This window comes from Anabrus simplex, chromosome 1 (assembly GCF_040414725.1).
Source record: "Anabrus simplex isolate iqAnaSimp1 chromosome 1, ASM4041472v1, whole genome shotgun sequence".
Taxonomy (NCBI): Eukaryota; Metazoa; Arthropoda; class Insecta; order Orthoptera; family Tettigoniidae; genus Anabrus; species Anabrus simplex.
Window position 1 is genome coordinate 1,092,181,059 of NC_090265.1, and position 16,276 is coordinate 1,092,197,334.

The window sequence follows — 16,276 nt, forward strand, 5'->3', positions numbered from 1 at the left end:
TGTGAAGTATGTGGCTAAAAGTGGAAGGGTTTATGTATCTAACCCACCTTTTTACGGTTCTTGCTGACTGTGACTATCAATACGTTCATAGTATAGAAGTTTATGCTGGCAAATTCGAAAGAACAACTCCTGAATCAAGAGGCCCTAGAGAACTTGTCAAAAGGCTTCTTGCTCCAATAATGGACACAGGTCGGAATGCGACTACTGACCAGTTCTATACATCGATCAAACTTGCTGAAGATCTGTATTGATGTAAAATAACTTTAGTTGGCACCATGAAAAATAATTGCAAACATATTCCTGAAGAACTGAAAACCATAAATGGAAGAGAATTGCACTAAGCTAATTCACATTCACTTTTCCCTGCATATGGAAAACTACCTGTCATGTTAGTGTCGTATATTCCTGAACCCAAGAAGAACCTAATCATGCTGTCATCACAAAATCAGCACGACAAAGTTTCTGAAGATGAGAAAAGTCAGATATAATTTTTTTCTATTTGCTTTACATCGCACCGACACAGATAGGTCTTATGGCGAAAATGGGATAGGAAGGGCGTACGAATGGGAAGGAAGCAGCTGCGGCAGGTACGATGCGCATTCGTATCACCCAAATATCACTATAAAATTTGTCACAAATGGAGCATAATAATTGCTTTTACACATGTCAAGTGAAAAATCTGCGGCAAATTAAGAAATACAGTCCTTATTTGAGAAATATGAAAACATAATTAAGGCTTGTAGACAGGACTGGTTTATGTCGCATTCCGCTGCTGGTGCCGTCTTTTGTTACTTTCTTGAGGTCCAGGGCTAGCACCGAGTAATGCGAGTGCTATGTCTGTGGATTCTCATTATCTTTGTCCATCATGACTAGAGCGGCCAGTTCAAACAGCAAAATGGAGGTGAATAGTATTCATGACGTTATTTCGTTTTTCGATGAGGCAAATGACCAGGTTATTGTGAAATTACATGACCTTAAGCTATTGCCGAAGGAAGGCAGATGTGTGAGCAGGAACTGTAGAGGAAACTGTGCATTGGTGAGAAAAGAGAGCAGTGGATTACCTGGATTTATTTTTAGATGCAAAAGGTGCAAGAATTTCAGAAGCCTAAGGAAAGGCACGTTCTTTAGCAATTCCAAATTAGAGTTGAAAACTATATTCATGTTAATGTGGTTATGCGCGTCAAAAACTCGCGTCTTAGCGAGTGCTAATATCCTAAACATGAGGAGGGCCTGTGTACTGCAGTAGTACAGATATTTCCGCAACATTTGTTCGTGGAAATTGATAAATGATAAAGATTACTTTCAGTTCGGTGGTGTAGGTACTATAGTTCAGTTAGATGAAAGTGTCATTACCAAAAGAAAATATGTTGGAAGACTAGTTAAGTAGAAATGGATTTTCCGCCTTTACGACACACAAAAAAGGGGAATGATTATTTATGTGGACGACAGAAAATCTAAAACATTGACTGACATTTTGGAACATGTTCTACCTGGAACGGAATTATGGACTGACTGTTGGCGGGGTTATTCTAAATTGTCTACTTTGGGGGGGGGGGGGGGGTTTCACCGTTCATACACAAAACCGTTAATCAAGCCAAAATTTTGTTGATCCTATCACTGGTACCTGCACCAACCAAGTTGAAGGCTACTGGGCACGACTAAAACGTTATGCCAGAAACATGGGAGTAATGAACTCCAAACTGCTCCCAGAGCATATTGACCAATTCATGTGGCTGGATCTATACGGGGAAAACCACTAAGGATGCATTCAGCAACTTGGTGCAGCAGATTACAGACAGATATCGTAAGTACCACAAAAAGTTATTTTTGCTGAAAGAAATGTAACATGATCAATAATTTTTTTTTTCTTTCTAGAGAAAGTAGCTGACCCCTGGACCAATAAATAACTTAATGAATCAGTTAGGGCACAAGTTCACAACTCGCCCTAACGAAATGTCATATGTTCTTTCCCTCAAAATATCCATCCTTTTTTGTTCAACACATGTCTCTAACCATTTCCAGATTCCTACAAATTTCACTATTTTCTTAGGAGTTTTAGGACGTTACTCTTTCTTTTACAACTTTTCAGAAACTCTATGAAAAAGTCCACAGGACAACCATTTCCAAAAAAAAACACTGATCGGTAATCTGTCTCTGTATTTTAGTTCACTAGTCCACAGAATTTTTCTTATGTACATTGGCCATAGATTTTTGTCGCATATTAAATCTTGCATATCGCGGTACAATTCAGGAAATGTCATTTTTCCTTCCTTTACAGCACTACCGTGAAAATTACAGCACTAGTCGACAACTCGTGATGCAATGGAACGTAAGCAAAGAACTTCAGTGAACAAAAACATCACACACAAAATTGTTGAAGGTGTGAGAAAAAAGACATACGTGTCACTGTGAGCGCAACACCAAATGTACTTGTAAAGTGGTAAAGTACGTATACATAATATACTCCAAAAATGAAATATTTCTTAATTTGCCGCAGATTTTACTCTTGATATGTGTAAAAGCAATTATTATATTCCATTTGTGACAAATTTTATAGTGATATTTGGGCGATACGAATGCGCATCGTACCCACTGCGGCCTTAATTAAGGTACAGCTCCAGCATTTGCCTGGTTTGAAAATGTGAAACCACAAAAAAATCATTCAGGGCTGCCAACAGTGGGGTTCATCTGCCGGATGCATGCTCACAGCTGCACGCTTCTGCCACACGGCCAACTCGCTCGGTAGATATGAATTTATTCTATAACTCGACCAAAGGGTCTGTTGACACTGTTGATCAAATGGCCAGGAAGTATATTACTAAGAGAGGTACCAGTCGTTGGTCGCTAATAGTATTTTACACCCTAATTGATATTACATGAATAAATTCTTATACTGTACATTATGAATTTCCCAGACTGATACAAAAAGAAAACAAACAGGTGGTGCTTGTATCTACAGGAAATGGAGTTACATCTAATCAAACCAAATGTGGAATGTAGTGCTGCAAACATAATTGGATTGCAGAACAATAGCATCAAGAAGTAATCACCAAAACAAATGAAGAATCAGCAGTAGCCATCAGGGAAAGGGAGGTGCCATACATTAAAATTACTGGCAGACTTTTAGAATGAATGAACAAGGGCAGTGACACTTTGCAGGGAAGTGAGGGAGCATTGATGTTCGACTATGATTATGAAGCTCTCCTCCACTATTCACATTGGGGTGTATTATTTAAAATAGAACTTTATAACAAAAAAAACCACCTTGACCATTTCAAGATATCCTGGTTTGATTTATACTGCACTCGATGTAGTGTTTTATTTCCTTATACCGGGCGAGTTGGCCGTGCGTTTAGGAGCGTGCAGCTGCGAGCCCCGCTGTCGGCAGCCATGAAGATTGTATATGGTTTCCCATTTTCACACCAGATGAATGCTGGTGGAGGGCACCTTAATTAAGGCCACAGTCGCTTCCTTTCCACTCCTAGGCCTTTCCTATCCCATCGTCGCCATAAGCGATGTTAAACAAATCGTAAAAAACTATATACATTTTCTTACATTCCTTCATTCAAAGAAAACTGACACATTATAATGTTTGTGTTACAACCTACAAAGGTACAGGGTTTAAAACTTACAAGCTACGATTTACAATTCATTGGATGGGAATGACAGTATTTCCATTATTTTTTAAAAGTCAAAACCCTGTTGTTCATTAAGCAAGAAGTAATATACATAAGAATGATTTTGCACAGTGTTGCAAGACTTTCCCTTTTCAGTGAATTTCTGAAAATAGTATTTAAAATTAAACAGGTGTCTGTTGATAATAGCTGGCCACTAAATGGCAAGAGGTAGTTTCATCACAAGTGAGGAAATAGATTATTTACTATCCAAGATTAAAGTATACCAAAAATGTAAATACTGTATATCTACGAGAAAAGGAAGCATGAGTAGTGGACAGAAGAATGTGAAGAGGCGGTAGAGTACAGAAGGAAGATGTGGGTAAGGTGGCAGACTACCAAGAAGGAAGAGGACCTGTCATCATTCGAGACAGCTGCCAAAACGATCAGGAATGCCAAAAGGAAAAGATGGAATGAGAGGCTCGAAGAAGCCAATTATGTGTTTAAGAAAAACAAATCACGATCCTTCTTTAAGGAGATGAAGAGCAGGATAAAAGGTTATGAGGCGAAAGAACCTTTTGTGAAAGGACAAGATGGCGAATTGAAAATAGGTGAAAGAGATGCGAGGAAATGGCAAGATATTTCAAAGCTCTACTGAACATAAAAGTACCCACAGGGAGTATGACTCTACAGTACAACAGAGACATCAACCAAGGACGAGCACCCACCAGAAGAGAATTTGTGAAGGCAATCAAGGATCTCAAGAACAACAAAGCGACAGGTAATGATGGTATATGCGCCGAGGAGATCAAATGGGGTGGTCCTGCAATGGAAGAAAGCATGTACATAATAATAATAATAATAATAATAATAATAATAATAATAATAATAATAATAATAATAATGGACATCTGGATAAATAAGTACTTAGCGACTGGACAGAAGCCATAATTATACCAGTACATAAGGAGACAAAAGAATACTGGATAACTACAAAGGTATCTCACTGCTAAACATTGGGTACAAGATACTCTCGAGATTATTGCTGAATTGAGTGGAAGCACAGGTTGAATCGACCACAGGAGAATACCAGGGTGGTTTCTGGAAAGGGAGAAACTGAACAGATCTTTGGACTCAAGAGAATCATAGAACACAGACACAAGAAAGGAAAGGACACAACAGTGACATTTGTAGACTTCGCAAAAGCTTACGACTCGATAGACAGCAACATACTACTGAACATCCTACGCGACAGAGGATTGGATTCTATAACACATGCATTGGTGGGGGAAACACTGAAGATTACAACCGCTACAGTAAGATACCGAAGTATGTTGTCAGACAGCTTCGAAATTAAGACAGGAGTCAGACAACGGGATGGTCTGTCATCAATATTATTTAACCTAGTTTTGGATGAAGTGTTGAAGCAATGGAGACAGTTGAATAGAACCATGGGAATTGAAAGTGTACAGATTGGATATAAGATCAAAAACAATGTCATAGTGGACTGCCTTGCCTTCGCAGATGATCTGGTGTTGTTACATGAGAAGGAAGATGACGCAAAGTTGGCACTAGCAAATCTAGCCAAGACTGCAGCAAAGGTTGGTCCAAAAATAGCCTACAACAAGACAAAGGTACTGAATACGAAGACCGATTGGAATGTAAAAGGCCAAATGGTAGAGAGAATCGACAGCTTCCAGTACCTAGGTGAGAACACGGGTAAAGTACAAAACAACAAAAGTACCACAGAAAGAGCTCAACTGCTGCTGAAACTACGATATGCAGTCATGACTACATATGGAATGAAGAACCTTTCGAGGAAGGCCAAAGTGCAACACTACATGATAACCATCAGGAATGCTGCATTATATGCAACTGAAACGCTGACACTGGGCAAGAGAGCATGCATACAATTGGAGGAGGAAAGAAGAATCTTGAGACATATATGGGGCATCAAAAAGCATGATGAAATCTGGGTACACAGATCAAGGCAGGAACTATGTGAGAGTATAGAAGCAATCTCGAGTGTGATAAGAAAGAGAAGGTTAGGATTTTTTGGACATCTCATGAGGATGGATGACAGTAAGCTGACGAAGAAGATATGGAATGCAACCTGCTTAAATGGAAATAAGTGGATGAAGGAAGTCAGAGAAGATTGGGAGAATATTGGCATAAAGGAAAAATATCCTCTTATGACAGTACAGGATAGGACCAAATACAGAAAGCTCGTGGAAGGTCACAGATGGATGGACACCAAGATCCAGATTCAGATCACGGAAGCATAGAGAAAGAAGAGGTATTGGGAAGAAAGAAGACTTGCCGAACAAGTCACTCGTGATCCTCAGGGGTCGCAACGAACCGAATAGAAGTACACGCCTTCAAATAAATAATCTCACTATTTTATTCCCGGTAAGTACGATTGGATTGTTGGTGAGTTTATCAGATAATTTAAATCCAAACAACTACAAGCCACAGCTTATCCACCTTAACTCCGTATTATATTAGAACTGTTTCCGAAAGCACCTCTTAAAATGTAACAGTGAAAATTGTAATCCATTATGTACAGTATAAAAATATTTGAGGTTGTAGGCCTAACTCTTTATTGTACCTGGTCAAAATACTTGAACTGCAATGAACATTATTTCTTACAACGTAAAGGATTTCTGCCCTCTTTCCTTCATTATTTTCTGCCTCCATTTCAAACTCAGGTCCCACCGCAGTGATGGGAGAACTTTGGTTTAGTATTCTTCAACGTCAACATAGAATGAACAATAATGTTATTTGCTTTACATCCCACTAACTATGAGGGTTGGGGCAAAAGTCATGGCAACTATTCTTTTTCTTGAAGATACCAGTTCGGTTGGAAAATGTGACACTTATAGACGAAAGGACAAGGTGTTAACTACAAGTATGGACAATGAATAGTACTGAAATATCGTAACACTAATTTATTACGGTAGTATACAGGGCAATATGGCCTTCCAGATGCAAAAGAATGACAAACACAGTACACATCAAGTTGACATGACAAACCTGGGCCTAAAGACCCTCAAAGTAGTCCCCTGCTACTGATACCACACGCTGCCAACGATGTGGGAGGAGCTGAATACCATCTGCCTCAGCATTTGCCGCACCACGTGTGAATCGGGTCACCTGTTGGCGCACAACATTAGCAATGTCCTCTCGTGTTGCAAACCGCCTACCACGTAGTGGTTCCTTAATCTTTCGAATGAGATCAAAGTCACACGGCGAAATGTCGGGAGAGTATGGTGGGTGCTCCAATTCTTCCCATCCCCAACGTCACAGTAGCTGCCCTACACACTCTGCTTTATGTGGTTTTGCATTGTCATGCAGGATGATTGCACTGAACACAAGATCCGGATATTTCTCCCGAACACCATGTTGTACCTGTCGCACCGGGAAGTCCCTGTAGTACTGTGCGGTCACTGTTCTGCCATGTGGAACTAAGTGACAATGACACCCCTGACGTCATACGCGACGATCACCATCAATTAGACTGGGTAAGGATTCTGCCTCCTTGGTGATCCAGCACGTCGCCACTCCGCGGACTGACGTTTCAGTTCTGATTTGTATGCCCTGGCCCAAAATTCATCGATGGCGATTATTCGTGACAAGAATTGATTGCCGTCCTGTTGCCAGCATGCTAGGTGGTCGGAGCATATTGCATAGCGCACCCACCTTTGAACTTCCGTCAGTGCATGCAGTACCCACCGCGATGCAATTTTGCGCAGTTGCAGCTCATTACGCAATATCCTGTGGACGGTACGTTTCTCGATGCCACTTGCCCTCTCTAACTCCAGTAGTGTCTTTCATCTGTCTTCATCCAGGAGCTGCTCGACGTCGGCACGTGCCATGTCGGTCCGCACACTGACAGGTCGTCCCAAACGTTGCTCATCACTGGTTGACACACGTCCTTGCTGAAACTTTCCTACCCACTGTGCTCCTGTACGGTATGATAGGGCATTATTCCCAAGGGCTTCCAATAATTCACTGTGACATTCCATCATATTTCACCCTCGGAGAACGGCTATTTTGATATAAGCGCACTGCTCAACATGGGTTACTTCCATCTCGCACGACACTCACCAACTGACTGATTTCACAGCCCTCGCTGCGCTACTACCAGCTATCACAGAGCCATCTGTTGTTCTGCATACACACTATGCCCGCAGAACTTCCACACGACACATTTACGTTCGTGATCCGTTCACATATCTACAAAGAAAGAAAGAAAAAAATAGTTGCCATGACTTTTGCCCCAATCCTTGTACTTTTATGGTTTTCAGAGACGCAGAGTTGCCAAAATTTAGTCCCACAGTTCTTTTACGTGCCAGTAAATCTACCGACACGAGGCTGGCGTATATGACCACCTTCAAATACCATCGGGCTGAGCCAGGATCGAACCTGCCAAATTGGGGTCAGAAAGCCATTGCCTCAACCGCCTCAGTCCAGCAACGCAGAATGTCAGAAGGCACTACACTACGGAAATATTTACACGGTGAGCATAAATGTTTGCTTAAGAATCCAGATAATCCGTTTTACACATTGAGCATAAATGTTCGCACAAGAGCCTAGATAATCCAAGAGGTTGTACAAGGATGAAAACTTGTGAGAAATGCACTGGGTCACAAACATACGAATGATCCAGGTGTTCACACGGAAAGTGAGCTCACACTGACTACATAATTGTTCCCCACCAATAGCCAACAGGTCGGGGGAAAGGTATTGAGAGGAAAACTTTTGTTTGCAACCTATCATGGGTTAAACACAGTTTCGAAGTGGATTCAGCTGCATTATTTTAGGTGTTTAATTAAGCATTAAGGTGCGAGTGAAACCAACCTCACAAGCAATTGGAAATTCAAGTATACTGACTTCGTAGAAAACTTTGGTAGGCCTAGTACATGCAATGGCTGTTAGAAGAATAAACTTCTGTAGTAATCTGTGGGTATCTTTTGAACACACTATTTCCTATTATTGCTACTGTGTGAACTTCCAATGGAGTCTTAATTTGTCTATACAAGAATACTTTGAGGCAGGTTAGTAGATTCCTGGCAAGAATAAAGGAAGGATCTCTCTTTTCGGCTACTTAAGGTATCGTTTCATACCGTCCTTACAGGTTTTTTCCATTCCCAAGTATGCACACCCGTAAGTAAATTGCTACCCAATGATCGGACACTCGAGTGTGGAAGTGATCTCTTATGCTGCTTTGTTTAAATTTCCAGTATTTTACTGGTTCATTGGGATGTCTTACAATGAATTTATATCATCAGTGTGCATTTTGTAAAACGATCATTTCCTGCTGTATTACATTTTGCGCTTCGTCTCTGTTTTTATGAAAATGTTAATGTCAAATGTTGGCACGTGACATAGTTCCAAAATGGCTGACCTCCCACTAGTTAAAGGGATGTACGGATTGTAAACTGACAACATAAATATGACTACCACAAAAATATACTTGTAATGCTAGGAAAAAATTTTTGGTTAACCATTTGCGAATTGCAAAATATCACAATTTTTAAATCTAAATTTCTTTTACACACATCGTAAAATTTGCCCATTAGGTCAAAAGTTCTGAGACCCCAACTGGCAACAGTGAACTTCTTTACTGAACCCGAACCACGGAACACAATTTTCAGGGCTGACGACAAGAGGGTTTATCTATCTTGTGAAATCAAGGATCACAAGTAAGAATTACACGATAATTTGGTAAAAATGTAGCCCGGCTGTCATGTTATTTGTAATGTTATATTAAATGGGAAATAATGAAATCTTACTTGAAGAGGAGAGATGTGATCATTGCGAAGTTCAGGAACCCACCATCCCGCCTGAAGTATATTTACTATACGCGCACTTTTTCTTGAGCCCGATTTTTACGGGGTGAGGAGCAAGGAGGGAGTGCTGCCAGTTCCGGTTATACTGCCAACTGGATGGAAATGAAATCTGAATTGAATCGATAATATGATCGATCGATATGAATTTTCTAAACATTTATTATCTTACGTCAACAACTGTGTCACACATACATTATTTAACATTATATAACATTTCTCAATGCGAATCTTGTTACTAGCATGAATTATATAGTTTGGCTTTGCTGTGTAAACAACAACAATACTAGTTTGCAAAGTGTACGCCAGATGCCGCACAGCGATGAATAAGCGATTCAGAGTTTGTGTTTCAAAGGTTGCTGATATGGATGTCGAAGATAACCGAGGTCTACCGATTCAGCACTAGGGAGCTCCGGGCTCAAGAAAAAGTGCGCGTATAGTACTTTTATAACCTAATAAACACTGTTACACGCCATTTCCATTTCTGAAGTAGCTATTTGCATCCCTATTGGTTAACGTGAAGTGCAACGTGATGTCATTGCAGTCAATTATGCTCATCATAATGTTACCAACCCCAGCACAATAAAAGCACAAGAAAAGGTCTTGTCCAGATCCTATTCTTAACCGTCCGCACGGCAAGAACTTTGAGGTCCAGGGCTAGCTCCGACGAATAGGAGTGCTATGTCTGTGAATTCTTATTATCTTTGTGAACATGACTAGCGTGGGCAGTTAAAACAGTAAAATAGCATGATCCCTGGACCAATAAATATATTACTTTTGAGGTCCAGGGCTAGCACCGACAAATAGGAGTGCTATGTCTGTGAATTCTTATTATCTTTGTCAATATGACTAGTTCCTAAGTACAGAGGTTGTCAGCACTGAACACCATTTGACAACATCCTTCCCTAGAAGATCACGAGCGTGTAAACAAACGACAATCGTCACGTGGGTGTGAATGTCAAACGACAATCGTTGCGCGGGTGTGAAAATCTTGACAGCCGGGCTAAAGTATTAATGACAATCTTTGTCTCGTTCCAATACCCATTGTAAGCGAGGGAGGGCATAAACAAAAGAAAATAGGCTTTATTCAAATTTGTGTACAATATAATATATACGGTACTTCGCGACTGTAATAATAGTTCAGATATGGATAATGTAACATTGCTCAAGGTTGGACTTCTCACAGAAGTGCTGGAGTGACATGGACACATAGACATATCCCTCAAACTAATAAACTTGTATCCAGACGACAGACTGATTTTACAACTAACAACCAGATGTAAAAGTTGATTAGACAATGATGTATCCAATTTGCATGCCCAGTTTCAATACCTCTTGTTGATTCTTTGCTTTGAAATTAAAGTGTTTTCAAAAAGGAATTACCCAACTCGGCAAAAACCTACCCTAGGCACTCCGGTCTATAACACACAACTTCGCGAAGAAATATATAAGAATCGTACCTTAAAATCCTTTGGGAAGAGAGATGTGTTCATTTCAATAGCCCAAAAAGGTATGTTTACTTTTATAAGAGAAGGAAAGTTCTCAAGCGTCAACCACCATTAGCCGGCCAGCTACGAGCACGGCCATTGGCTGACATGACGTCATTCCCATAATTCCTAACTCTCTGATTCCGTTGCCAACCCGCGCAGAATGAAAACACCGGAATGGAACTAATGTAATTAGTAGCTGTAACCTATCATTTGAAATCCAGGCCAAGCTCTGTCATGAGAACAGTGGCTCCCTTCGGGAGCCACACTCCCTTCGAGAGACTCTTAACTATGGCCGCGGCGCATACTGCCCGCACGGCAAGAAAAAATGTAATTTAGTAGCTGTAACCTATCATTTGAAATCCAGGCCAAGCTCTGTCATGAGAACAGTGGCTCCCTTCGGGAGCCACACTCCCTTCGAGAGGCTCTTACCTATGGCCGCGGCGCATACTGCCCGCACGGCAAGAAAAAAGTTATTTAGTGGTTGTAACCTAACATATATATACAAAATAATGTAATGAAATTTAAAACCTACCTTAATGCAGGGGAGGGTAGAGATCTCCGGCAGCTCTGAAGAAATGGTGTACTCTCTCTCCTAAGGGGAAAGCACTTTTAAATAGAAATTCGGCAAGGTAGCCTACAAAGTGTCCCTTTTTTCTTCCGAATGCCGGAATGGAGTAGCTGCCGTGTTTAAGGTGACGCCACCTGTTCTCAATGTTTTGGGTGTGGACGGAAACCCCACCACCCGGCATTTGACGCCTGTTTGCCCTATTAACTCTTCCACTCCTCCAAGAGTCAACAAACTGCAGGGAATGGTTTACTCTGAGATGAACAAATCCCTCGTCCTCTAAGCAATCGTATGCTTTCCAGCAGTCTGAAATAATAATAGATCCAGGTAAAATCCACTCCTGAATAATCGCTAACAGGGTCTGTTTATCCCTTCTTTCCACAGGAATAACAAAAAAATTCTTGAAATTGTCCCTCTCTACCCCCCCAAACAGCCACTGTCCTGTAATATTCCTTCCCCTGTGATATTTCGATTTACCAAATTTACTTTCGTCAATTTCGACGATCACTCCCACCCCTCCAATTCTCTTTTTGTTCCTGTCTACCCAGGCCACACACACACCTCACGGCAAAAGCTCCTCCAGTCAATAATTGTCTGCTTCGCAACACCAAGCTCCAACTGAAGAAGAGGGGTTTGCGGCTTGCTTAAGAGACACCACAACACAGAAAGTAGCCCTATTTGATGTAACGAAAGTCGTGACTTTTCGAAGAAAGTGTTCTTCCTCGCACTCACGTTCCACGTACACTTTACCCCTCCTACGCGCCGATTGCACCGGAAAATAACTTTATTCCTCACTACACTTAATTTTGTGAGCCCACCACACTTTTCACAGTTCCTCTCTCTCGTTATCAAACCGTGCCGTTGATAAACGTCCAAAAGCTCGTCTAAATTCTGCTCCAAACGATTAAATGAACGAATTTTCACCTCGCAACCTCCGCACAAAGCCATAGCAATACAACAACAAATTTCGCGGGCTTGGCTTTTGGTGGATTTTTCCTTAGTTGGCAACAGTTCGCAGATCGCTCGCAGATCGTACAGGACACTCCTATCGGCAATCCCGTGAAGTAAAAATAAAACAGCATCACCGGCCGCCGAGCTTTCCTGTACAGCATGCGGAGTGAGTGGAGTGCCTACACTAGGCTTCTGCCCTCGTATCTCTTGGCACAGACAAAGTGTAGCTTCCACCGAAGTCCCAGTCTCATCCATGACTGTGACAATATGGAAGATGCTGGGGTATGGGTGGTGCTGGATAATGACATTTGGAGCACAACTAGTGTCTGAGTGTTATAAAAGGTGTTGCTCATAGGATCAGTCGTGCTGCAGTAGCACCTTCTGGTCCAGTGAGGAAAGCAATGGCAAACTACCTCACTCCTCATCTTGCCTAGCACACCTCATTTGGGCTCTGCCTTTGGTTTTTGCAGTTTCCCTATAACTGCATAGCCTTTGGTGGTGCTATTCAACCAGCCTCTGTGCTGATGACCCAACAGACTCATATCAAAACTGCCAAACTGGCATTAACTTACATCTCAAGTACAGTCTCGCAGACATTGGAAAGTTAAATTCCAGCAATTACAGAATATACCTGGAAGGGCTGATATCCTAGATGTTTTAACTATCAATAACACCTGAAATAGAACTAGAGTTAGACTATATTCATCATATCAAATGTAAAAAAAAAAAATAACCTACAATTCAACATACCTTTTTTCATTTCCTTCTCTTTCTTGAAAACTTTACCCGTCTCCTCTTCCAATACTGAATCTCCAAGCTCACAGATTTGACGCACACTAGCACCGACATTGCATATGGCAATAACCTGTTTCAGAGCACCTGTAATAACATCAAACACACACGTAAGAGTTCAAAGGAATGAAATTTCGTCTAACTCCTTATTCGATAGCTATATATCAAACAATTTAATATAATATGAAACCTTTAATATCAACTCCAATAAAAGACTTCACACAAATTCGATACGTCGCACAACAAAGACAGGAAATATAATTATCTGTATTATGCCCACATGGCATACCCTGTCCCACAACGAGCATTCCATATGGGCTACAAACAAAACGCTGAATTATTATGCGACTGTACGAGATCGAGATCACTTTCATTACAAACCCTGACAGAAATATTCAACATGACGTAAATCTTACGGTTCACAATATCGCCAGCCATTTTATACTTGGTGACAACCAAGTCTTCGGCGATAGTTTTCTCAGCTTCTTCTTTGTCGGCCATGTCTTCGTCGTACTGCAAGTGCCATGTCACGTGACAGAGAAGCGGGAAGTCGATGAAATCAAAAGAGCAAAGTTAATAAACAGGACTCCATAGTTGCAAAGTGAAATCTATTCACTTCCTAACAAGAATACAGAATAAAATAATCTTAAACAAATATATGACAGTTAATGGAAAAAATACGTAATTCCAAGACTTAGGATAAATGTATTTTGTACGTATGATCACTTTAAAAGTCAAAATTTAATGTACTTCTGAGGCCTATGTATACATTTATGTTACATTTTTAAAAATAATACATTTATTGCAGTCAAATAAACAAATAAAAGAAGGGTGTAAATCGCTCATTTATCATTTATATTTAAACTTATCATTTATATTCTCACGTATTCTAAAGAATTTTAATAGACATAACAGGGACAAAGTTTTTTCTTTCATTTTTTTTCCTTTTCCTATTTGACCCGGCAATAAAGAAGCTTGCACGAGTGTGCATAATGCCTTATCAGTATGAAAGCTTTTACGTGGTCTATTTGAAACATTTTCCACACTACACTTCTCTACTGTGGACGGTATTCAGACGGTATCAGAGGCGTGACTAGTCTATACAGGCCCACCTGCAGGAAACAAAATTGGGCACCCACAATGAAATAGGATCAAATTTATCAACATGACGAATAGAGTACCGGTACCTATAAAGTATGAATACTCCGCTCTTTTAACATTGTCGTTGGTGGCCCCGCCGGAGTGTGGTGCTGTAGTCCCAAAGAACCAGCTGCAACAACACGTGCGCCAAATTGTCGACGAAGGTAATAGTGTGTGTGCGCGAAGTCATGGTGATAATTTTAAAGCCTATCCAGGGAATGAGTTTCTTTTGATACTTTCCAAAAGTCTGTATTAATATCTGTGCAGTGGTTTGTGTATGCAATCAACTAGTTTTCTATAATTTCGAGAAAATATCGTACTGTTTCGTTCCTGGCTGTAAACCGAGTTACGGAAGGAAGCCTGATGGTAGACTATTTTCTTATACCTCTAAAAGAAATTAATCTGTTTGCGAAGTATACGAGAGTTATTCCGCGGAAAGATAAGCAATTGTCAGCCAAAAGCAGAATATGAAACCAGCATTTTTTGGCAGATTTAATTTATTTCGACTTTTTCCTTGTGTACGAGAAAAACGTTGAACTTCCTCGTGTTAGGTGGAAATTACAACCAGGAGCGGTGTCTCATACCGTAAAATGGGGTGAATAGGGAGAGGTTTTTTTTTGTTTTTTTCTTAGTAACTTTTGAAGGAACTGGTTAACTTTAATGGAGTATTCTTTGATTAAAAAAGAATTCGCGTATTTATATTTTATACATACAGAATACTCTCCTGTAGTTGTAGAACTGTATATATTATTTTAAAGGGCTGTCCCTATTCACCCCAGTGATAGGGTCAATAGGGACACTGTTTTTTAAATGGATGTCCCTATTCTAACCGGTGTTTGTGTTGATTGGGACACGTTGTATGTTTCTAAACAGCTTTTAATGTACAATGTATTTATTATGGGTGCAGAATTTACATGTTTGGCACAACAAACAAACAGAAATCTTTACAATTCACTGAAAGTATATCTTCCCCTTCTTACAACCGGTGGCTTCAGAATGTTATCACCTGTGTCTGCTCAAACTCATCAGTTACATTTCGGAACCAGTGGCGTATACTGAGGGCTACCAAGGCTATCAGTGAAGCCCAAACCTCAAATGCGAGCGATGGAAATCTAAAGCACGTTATATTGTAAGCATTTGACACATTGCTCCATTTGCAAAACTTGAAAGCAAGGAGAAAACACGTCGCACGTATTTCTGAGAACAAGGCTTCGGAGACTGCTATTGCAGCCCAGACTCTCGTCCCTTCCCATCGACTCGCCTCACGCGGCTTGCTGCTGTCTGCCTACAGGCGCGGGGACCGGCGGAGGATAGCTGTGCTAGGCTTCGGTCCGTCAAATCGCCACCGCTAACTATCACCATGCGTTACTCATCGTATATACTTCCTCACCTCATCCTTCTGCCTTATATAAGATAGATGACGGAGTGCTGGTATTTCACTCCCGTTTACTTCTACACCCTTGTAGGAGGACACTGTTATAGGAGTAATATAGTTTTCTTTTTATTGGTAGATCTGCTAAAATAAAACGCAATCTTTCAGGTTTAGTGTTCTCTTTTGTAGGTTGGAATCGAACCCGTGATCATGGGTCGGATACCACCACTGTTCTTCCGAGGAAGGTAATTAACCATTGAACGATGGGTACGACCGCTGTAAAATTCAACATTGTTATTTAACGATTATGATGATGATGTTAATAATAATAATAATAATAATAATAATAATAATAATAATAATAATAATAATAATAATAATAATAACAATAATAATAATAATGGTGCATGGCATCTACATAAGCTTGGTGGTGACCTAATAAGGACAAAATGAATGGCGAAGACGTCATAAACACCCAGTTCCCAAGTCAGGGGAATTAACAC

The 16,276-nt window shown here is 40.5% G+C and overlaps 1 protein-coding gene across 1 annotated transcript in view; it reads right to left on the minus strand.

Annotated features, from left to right (window-relative positions):
* LOC136858031 (proliferation-associated protein 2G4) overlaps positions 1 to 13,798 on the minus strand; it is a 164,825-nt gene extending 151,027 nt beyond the window's left edge. The window contains exons 1-2 of the mRNA XM_067137246.2: positions 13,678 to 13,798; positions 13,220 to 13,348 (exon numbers count right to left, since the gene is read on the minus strand). Coding sequence (XP_066993347.2) covers positions 13,220 to 13,348; positions 13,678 to 13,762 — 214 coding nt within the window. The 5' untranslated portion in view covers positions 13,763 to 13,798. The remainder of the gene's footprint in view (positions 1 to 13,219; positions 13,349 to 13,677) is intronic.
* Between the last annotated feature and the right edge of the window lie 2,478 nt (positions 13,799 to 16,276).